Genomic DNA, 9625 nt, shown 5'->3' with positions numbered 1-9625 from the left:
AAGCTGGTAGAGACATACCCCAAAAGACTTGCAGCAGTAATTGCAGGAAAAGGTGGTCCTACAATGTAAAGTCTTGGGGGCGGAATTCAAATGCATATCACAATTCTCAGATTTATATTTTTTAAATATTTAAAAACCATATATAATTTCTTCCATACTTCACAAATACATGCGATTCTGTATTGGTATATCAGATTAAATGGAAATAAAATAGATTTAAAGTTGTGAGTGTAACATGAAAAAATGTGGAAAATTTCCAGAGGTATGAATACTTTTTCACGGTGCTGTAATTGTATCACAATAAAAAATAGTGATCTTTCAGTAGTCCATGTTCTTTCCTTTATTTAATTTTTTGATTAACTTTCTCACAGAGTCCTTCATATCTTTATTTCTTAAGCTGTAAATAATGGGATTCAACATGGGAGTCACAACTGTATATAGTAAAGACAACACTTTGTTGATATCTAATGAGAATCTAGACATTGGTTGCATGTACATGGCTGTTATTGTACCATAATAAATCATAACAACAGTTAGGTGGGACGCACAAGTAGAAAAGGCCTTTTTCCTTCCAATGGCTGATGGAATCCCTAAAATTGTAGAAATAATAAATATGTAGGAGAGAACAGTAAGCAGAAAGGAACTGAATATAAGGCCAGTAGCCAAGATAGTAATGGCTGCTTCTGTAAACTGCGTACTGCTGCAAGAAAGTTTGAGAAGAGGTTGAGCATCACAATAAAAATAATTAACTTCATTAGGACCACAGAAAACAAGCTTTGATATTAATGTAACTGGGAGAATCGGAGAAATGAAGCCACCAATCCAAGCTCCCGAGGCCAACTGGTGTGAGGTTGTGTTTGTCATTTTTGAAGAATAATGTAGAGGAATACAAATAGCTAGATATCGATCATATGCCATTGCAGTTAGTAGAAAACACTCAGAAGCTCCAAGGGAACTAAATAGATATAACTGAGTCATGCAGTTATTGAAAGGTATGGCCCTACTGCTTGTCACGAATGTAGACAACATCTTAGGTACAATGACTGATGTATACCATATTTCCATGGCAGACAGATGGTTGAGAAAGAAAAACATAGGAATTTGTAGTTTATAGTTTGTTAGTACAGTTATGAAAATGATAATGTTTCCTGTGACTGTGAACATGTAGATAAATAAAAATAGCAAGAACATAAAAGGGTAGATCTTCTTCAGACTGGGGAATCCCAAGATGATAAATTCTGTCACAAATGTTTGATTTATTGCTCCTCCCATTACAATTAGTAATTTCTACAAATAAACAGATGAAAGATAATAAAAGCATATGTCTTCTAGGCAGTAATGCTCAAAAATTAAGACATACCTATTCATGCAATAGTTTTCCTTGTACTAATTGAATTGTATACATTGTAGATTCAGACTGAAGGCAGCAAAACCACGAAGGAACACATATGGAGACAAGGAAGAAATAAACGTTCTTTGTCTTCTTATTAGTGTTGAGCGATACCGTCCGATACTTGAAAGTATCGGTATCAGATAGTATCGGCCGATACCCGAAAAATATCGGATATCGCCGATACCGATACCCGATACCAATGCATTTCAATGGGACGCAAAGTATCGGAATGGTTCCCAGGGTCTGAAGGAGAGGAAACTCTCCTTCAGGCCCTGGGATCCATATTCATGTGTAAAATAAAGAATTAAAATAAAAAATATGGATATACTCACCTCTCCGGTGGCCCCTGGATCTTACCGCTGTAACCGGGAGCCTCCGTTCCTAAGAATGAGCCCGTGAAGGACCTTCGATGACGTCGCGGCTGACGTCGCGGCTTCTGATTGGTCGCGTGAGCGGTCACATGAGCGGTCACGCGACCAATCAGAAGCCGCGATGTAATCGAAGGCCCTTCACGCGCTCATTCTTAGGACCGGAGGCTCCCGGTTACAGCGGTAAGATCCAAGGGCCACCGGAGAGGTGAGTATATCCATATTTTTTATTTTAATTCTTTATTTTACACATGAATATGGTTCCGATACCGATTCCCGATACCACAAAAGTATCGGAACTCGGTATCGGAATTCCGATACAGCAAGTATCGGTCGATACCCGATACTTCCGGTATCGGAATGCTCAAGTCAACACTACTTCTTATGTGTTCCTTCATGGAGCAAGGCAGGGCCGGACTGGGACTAAAATTCAGCCCTGGCATTTGAAGTTACACAGGCCCACTTGTCACATGGTGACTGTATAATATCTTTGTACACTTGTAGGTTACAAGAAGTGAGGGGAGTGTAACACGACTATATAACATATAATCACAGCTGTATCCAGCATTACAGCTCAGTCCTATTTATTGCTTTTAGTTGCAGTACCAAGAAAAGCCGCTACTTTACCTACATAACTGGATCTCATAGATAATGAAGGGATTGAGATGACTAAAGGCTATGGAACCTCATTCTGATGCTCCATAAACGTTGCCTACAGCCACTTTAGGTTCCGCTACGCAGCACGAAACACGGTGACTCTGAAGAGTGGTGACATCAGTAACGTCACCGCTCTTCAGATATTCCAGGTCTTGCGCTGAGCTCGGCGACTGTAAAGAACGGTATTGTTATTACCGTCACCGCTCTTCAAAGTCGCTGGATCTCGCCAGGTCTGGGCTAGTAGTGGTGGTGTCTGATAGACACTCTCCATTACTTACACCAGGGATTGATAGCAGCTGACATTACGCAGCTGACTTCAACCCTAAAAATCATTACACATACCAGAATTAAATGCTCTAGCGGCTGGGAAAAGCAGTAGAGTTAGCGCTATTCCCAGGTGCCGGGTGCTAACTACAACTGTCATCATCCTTGCCTGGTCTCCCTGCGAATCATTTCTGCTGTATTTACATGCGCTGATCTCAGGCCATTAAACGAGTGTGATCGACAATACTGAAGTCGTTCGCTTGTTTCCCGGCCTCTTTACACCAACTGAGAAAGAATGAAGGGAAGAGAACAATCACAATTAGATCAATCTGTCCCCATACAGTATCATGTTATCAGCAGCACATCTACAGTTTACACCGGCGATGTGCTGCTGAGAACAAGGATTTCTGTTCCCACATAAACAATCCAATCACTCGATGAATAGGCAGCATTTTGCTTGTTTAGTATAATACACCCCATAGTCCTCCATATATTATAATGTGCACCTCAGTCCTCCATATAGTATAATACACTCCTCAGTCCCCCATATAGTAAAATACACTTCTCAGTCCTCCTTATAGTATAATACACTCCCCATAGTCCTCCATATAGTATAATACACTCCTCATAGTCCTCCATATATTAAAATACACTGCAATTCCTCCATATAGTATAATACACTCCTCAGTCCTCCATATAGTATAATGTACTGCCACAGTCCTCCATATAGTATAATACACTCCTCAGTCCTCCAAATAGTATAATACATTCCTCATAGTGCTCCATATAGTATAATGCCCCGCCATTGTCATCCATGTAGTACAATTCACATCCCATAGTATAATGCACCCCATAGTTCTTCATATAGTATAATGTATTCCCTATAGTCCTCAATACAGTATAATGCAGCCCACATATAGTATAATGATGCCACCCCAGAGTATAATGCAGCCACCCCACAGAATATATTGTAGCCCCCTGAGTATAATGTAACCCCCCAGAGAATATAATGCAGCCCCTGCATATATAATATATGGTAGCCCCCTCATAGAGCATAATGAAGCCCCCCATAGAATACAATGTAGCCCCTCCATAGAATATAATACAGCACCCCATAGAATGTAATACAGCCCCCCATAGAATGTAATACAGCCCACCTCCCCATAGAATATAATACAGTCCCCATAGAATATAATACAGCCCCCATAGAATATAATGTAGCCCCCAGAGAATGTAATACAGCCCCCCCATAGAATGTAATACAGCCCCCCATAGAATGTAATACAACCCACCTCCCCATAGAATATAATACAGCCCCCATAGAATATAATGTAGCCCCCAGAGAATGTAATACAGCCCCCCCATAGAATGTAATACAGCCCCCCCATAGAATGTAATACAGCCCTCCCACATAGAATGTAATACAGCCCTCCCCCATAGAATGTAATACAGCCCTCCCCCATAGAATGTAATACAGCCCCCCATAGAAGGTAATACAGCACAGCCCCCATAGAATGTAATACAGCCCTCCCACATAGAATGTAATACAGCCCTCCCCCATAGAATGTAATACAGCCCTCCCCATAGAATGTAATACAGCCCCCCATAGAATGTAATGCAGCCAGCCCCCATAGAATGTAATGCAGCGAGCCCCAATAGAATGTAATAAATCCCCCCATAGAATGTAATACAGCACAGCCCCCATAGAATGTAATACAGCACAGCCCCTATAGAATGTAATACAGCCCCCCAATAGCCCTACAATCCAGTTGTCACTCATTGATATATTTAAAAAAAACAAAACACTCTCCTCACCTCTCCTCGTGCCCCGTGCTGCTCCCGCCTCCGGTCTCAGCAGCTGCAGTCTGCCCGCCCGACACACAGCAGGTACGCAGTGATATGACGTCATCACGCACCCGCAGTGTGAGAGGCAGAGCAGGGAATGATGGGAGAGGGAGCGACAGCAAATGCTCTCTCCTGCATCATTGCATTCAACTGTACTGGCGTCATAGACGCCGGTATAGTTGAATGCGGCGGCACTGGCGGGGGTTGAGTCAGCGCTGGGGGGGAGTCGGCGCTGGCGAGCGGCCCACTACTGCCATTGGCCCTTCTGAAATTTGCTAGAAGTGCCCGATGGCCTGTCCGGCCTTGGAGCAAGGAATAAAGAAACATATGTGAAACAAACATGCAATAGTGTTAAACACGTGTTAAATGTGTACTTTCCAACAATCTTGAAGGAGTTACCAGAGGTGCTGGTTAATGGTTGGCTGCTTTACCTTCACGCTATGGTCCAACTCACCCCAACTCACCCAAACCATCTTAGGCTGGTTTCACACTTGCGTTTTGATCTGCAGCGTTTTAAAAAAAACCGCATGTGGTGAAAAAACGCATGTAAACGCGGCAAAACGCCGCGTTTTTTAGATGCATGCGTTTTTGCATGCAGAAAAAAACAGCGTTTTGCCGCGTTTACATGCGTTTTTCCATGCGTTTGCGTTTTTTAAACGCATGCTGAGAAGTGTGTGACAGCTGCCAATCATCAAAATCAACTAGAAAACCCACTATAAATAGAAATAGCTAGGGTTAGGGTTAGGGTTAGGGTTATGGATAGGGTTAGGATCCCTAGGGTTAGGGTTAGGGGTAGCTTTTTATTAGAATGTCCTGGTCACCAGGTCACTGATAAGCCACCCCCCACCATCAAGGTGATAAAGGGATCCTAACCCTAACCCTAACCCTACCCCTAACCCTAACCCTGACAAGCCACCCCCCACCATTTAGGTGATAAAGGGATCCAAACCCTAACCCTAACCCTAACCCTAACCCTACACCTAACCCTTACCCTAGGGATCCTAGGGATCAATAGGAATTGGCTATTATGTTGACCTGGTGACCAGGACATTCTTCTAATAAAAAGCTTTGTTCAATGTGGGCACCCCAAGATATACGGTATTGCTATAGAGTGCTAAAAATATAAACTCGTAGAGTATTGACTGTCATATAGGGTTAGGGGTAGGGGTAGGGTTAGGGTTAGGGTTAGGGGTAGGGTTAGGGTTAGGGTTTGTATCCCTTTATCACCTTGATGGTGGGGGGTGGCTTGTCAGGGTTAGGGTTAGGGTTAGGGGTAGGGTTAGGGTTAGGGGTATGGTTAGGGTTAGGGTTTTCTTGTTTTTTCTTGTGTTTAGGGTTAGGGTTAGGGTTTTCTTGTTTTTTTCTTGTGTTTTCTTGTGTCTTTCTATAAAAACGCATGCGTTTTTAACGCAAGCAAACACATGTGCTTAAAAACGCATGCGTTTACATAGACAGCAATGCATTTTTTTGCCGCGAATAAATGCATGCGTTTTTTGCGGCAAAAAAACGCCGCTAGAAATTACTACAGGTTGCATTTCTGCAACTGAACGCATGCGTCAAAAAGCGCATGCGTTGCCGAAAACGCATCAAAACGCATGCTAAAAAAACGCATGCGTTTTTAATGTTAAGTATAGAAAAAAAACGCATGCGTTTTTTAGCGCTAAAACGCTGCGGATCAAAACGCAAGTGTGAAACCAGCCTTAGTTGGGTTGAGGTTGGGTGATTGGGGGTTATACCATCATTTATTTCTTATTTTTGTTTCTGTTTGCTGTCAGCAGTCTGAATCTGTAATGTGCCCATTCCAATAAGAACAAGGAAAACCATTGCGTGAACAGGTGTGTCAACACTTTTCACTGGTACTGTATGTGCAGCGCCCCAGAGTCCTGGTCGTGCAGTATTGTCGCTCTCCCACCAGGGGGAGTGATGGTACCTCTGATTGTACTAAAAGAGTTCACCTGACCAGGTATCACAGTCACACACTACACTTCACACTCCAACCACCAGGGGGAGAAAAGGGTTCTATGTATTAGGCCACTCCTCCCACTCGCATAAAACTGGGGGTTGGATAGGAAGTTAGAGAGAACGCTACTGGGTGAGATCCAGGAAAGACCTGTCAGGCAGACAGGGGGAGAAGGAGGAACATCTGAGCTGCAGACAGAGGTCCCTGTCAGGGGTGGGATCGTGGCAGAGACTGAGCGAGAGATAGAACATTACGGAGCTGCGCCTGCACCTCATTGCGGCAGCATCCTAAGAAAGGACAAGAAGCGGAGTATATTGTGGAGAAGTGAGAAACGAGATCTGCCTTAAGATCGGCAACATCCTTCTGAGGCGCGTAGCCGGTGGCCGGAACACCGAGGGAGTAATAGGCTCTACGCATTACTTCAAACTATGGCAGGGCAGTTAATTCCAAGTTGGCTGTCCAACCTTTAACCTAATGAAGACAACGGAGGCAAATTGTGGGAGAGGGGCGTCTCTAGGGTCCCTATAAAATAGCTCCAGGCCTACCCCGTCATACGGGTCATCCTATCCATATCATCTGGGGGACGTAGAAAGAGAATATCAGAAACGTACACGACAGTTGTGAGGACTATGCCATGGTGCTCAGCAGGGAGGTACTACAACACACAGGCGCAAGTAGGAAGGCTACTGATTTCCACCTGCAAAGGGAACTCTGGATGTGCCTTCGGACCGGCCGGATTCAGCCAGCCCTGTTAGCAGTGCTCTGGATTGTGGACGCTGAAGTCTACAATAAAAGGTAAAGAGACTGCAACCTTGTGTCCTCATTATTTACTGCAACCTACACCATCATCATCTACCTTACTGGGAAGCCGTGGGGACATACTTCACCTGTGGGAAGGTATACCATCTAGCTGCCATAACATCACCCCAGTGGACCCCTCAACAGCGTCGGTCATCCTGACTGAATACCACAGGTGGCATCACGAACACTTGACAAACTAACTCCTTTAATTGGGTGCCCCTTAGCAGGGCCACGGACCGGGTCGGGCCACTGTGACATTCCCAGAACCGAGACAGAGGGACCCGGTACTGAGTACCCCACTGCCCTGCGCCTGGGGGCGATCCATATGTATTATTCTTTCAAAACTAAAAAATAAATGATATTGGACAACATTTAGGAAAACTGGCACACTAGTCTGCCACTACAGTTTTTAATGTGATTAATAAACTATGTATTTTTTATATTTTTTGCTAACGCTGGAGGATATTCTCTTTTATTCTGCTAGTCTGTAAAAGTAGGACATTCCTATGATTCTGAGGTGGGTTCTCCAGGTGTTCTTCTCAAAAATGCTAGATGCCACAAAGAATTCTTGTCTATTTTTCATAATTGTCACATTGTTTCAGAGAAAGTAGTGAAATGGTTTCTAAGGCTGGATTCCTGACAATGTAGATAGTATCCTCTGTGTGTATCATGACAGATTTTACTGCAGAAGTTTTGGCAATTTTACATTTGCATTTTATTAGATGAAATCAATGGGAAACCAGCACTTCATTCTCACAACTGTATAAGCACGCTGTTAGTTTGAAAATCCACAGCATTTTGTAATTTTAATATGGGATTTTTCTAAGACATCAATGCAGTTTTATTAGTGATATTATAAATCTTTATCTTATGTTGTTCTTCACCCTATAATACATGTATCTATTTGTGTCCTGTAGCAGGTTTCTGGATTGGACCCTCTATTAATCTCGCACTTTTATGGATATAAGACAGAAATCCACAAAGTCTTAGTCATAAGAAAATTATTTTTTTTAGGCCATAAAACAAAATAATGAAGATGAGAATTTATGCATACACATCATATAAAATATGCAAGGATAGATATTTGCAATCCCCTTAAAATGAAGCAGGAGCACCAAACAGATTGCCTGAGTTACTGGCTTCATGTCTGATCAAGGACAACATTTGCAAGGAGTTTGAATGTTTTCCCTGTATATGTGTGGATTTAATTCAGGTACTCATTTCCTCCCAAGCACTAAAGACATATTGATAGGATATGTCTTCAAATTATCATTTGGAAACAAAAGGCCCACACTTTATTTTTGCACAGGGGCTCGGAGTATTTAAAATAGCTTTTTTACAGATAGATTTTTATGGTTTACGTATTATTAATTATTGAATGATCACTCTATGTTAAAATCTATAGGTCAAATAGATTTAACTAAGGGAACATTGTTGGGTTGCGGTAGTTGTTCCCTCACTGATCAGACACATTCAGTGAATGTATAACAATCTGACATTGGAAAACTTTGTTAGGCTTTCATTAGAAATACATCATGTTTTTTCATCACATTTTTTATGGCAAAATGCTGCAGTCAGATGTTTTATTTCGAAGTCAAGCGCAATAAAAAAGAGCAAAGCTGTTGTATAGTGTTTGTAGTCTTTTTAAGGGTTTGTAGTATGTTCTGATTTTGAATATTATTCAGAAACTTCTCTGAAAAGCTACTCTATAATATTAGAAAAATGCCAGAAAAAACAAATATACAAAATAAAAGAAAGCTTTAAAAAAACACACCACTAAAACTTCTAGTAAAAGCGGGCTAAATGATTGAAACACATGGTATTTTTTTTTTACTAAAGATAATGTGGGTGTATGAACGTGGCTTGAGAATGGATTCATGGTATGATGAAAGGCACGTTGATATCCAGTTTCTCATATTTTTTAAACTGAGGGTAGGTAAAAGCACCTTGATATTTAATGGGTGCGCAGTAACCTTCTGCTAGGATGTAAAACCACAAAACAATTAACAATCAAGCTGCTTTCAGCTGCAACCAAGTTGAAAATTGCTCTGATCTACATGACAGCGTGGTTTCAGGTCTATTACGCCGGCAACTTGGCTACAATGTTTAAACGCAGACAAACGAGTTTTTTCATTTTGTTAGTACTGTATATTGTCTGAATTCTTTGCTGTTGAAGCAATTGGCAGACATACATTTTTTTCAGCAATCATGGAGAAATGCCAGGTCCAGAGAATACTGCAAACTGGAGAGGATCATGGATCAAGGTAGAGTCACCACCAAAACCCCACTCCAATTCAGCGACCCTTTAGTTTCTCTCTGAATGTCAGCTGAATTGTT

The 9625-nt window shown here is 42.0% G+C and overlaps 1 protein-coding gene across 1 annotated transcript; it reads right to left on the bottom strand.

Annotated features, from left to right (window-relative positions):
- Positions 1-318: 318 nt before the first annotated feature.
- On the bottom strand, positions 319-1164 carry LOC143793630 (olfactory receptor 6N1-like). Its single transcript, XM_077280690.1, has one exon. It carries the CDS (start codon positions 1162-1164, stop codon positions 319-321), a length of 846 nt encoding a protein of 281 aa, XP_077136805.1.
- Positions 1165-9625: the final 8461 nt, after the last annotated feature.

This window comes from Ranitomeya variabilis, chromosome 1, assembly GCF_051348905.1.
Source record: "Ranitomeya variabilis isolate aRanVar5 chromosome 1, aRanVar5.hap1, whole genome shotgun sequence".
Taxonomy (NCBI): Eukaryota; Metazoa; Chordata; class Amphibia; order Anura; family Dendrobatidae; genus Ranitomeya; species Ranitomeya variabilis.
The sequence above is the reverse complement of the archived record's forward strand: the minus strand, read 5'-3'. Positions and strand labels throughout refer to the sequence as shown.

Excerpts from the sequence above, each read along its gene's own strand:
- LOC143793630 (XM_077280690.1), bottom strand. The coding sequence starts at position 1,164 with ATGTTCACAGTCACAGGAAACATTATCATTTTCATAACTGTACTAACA.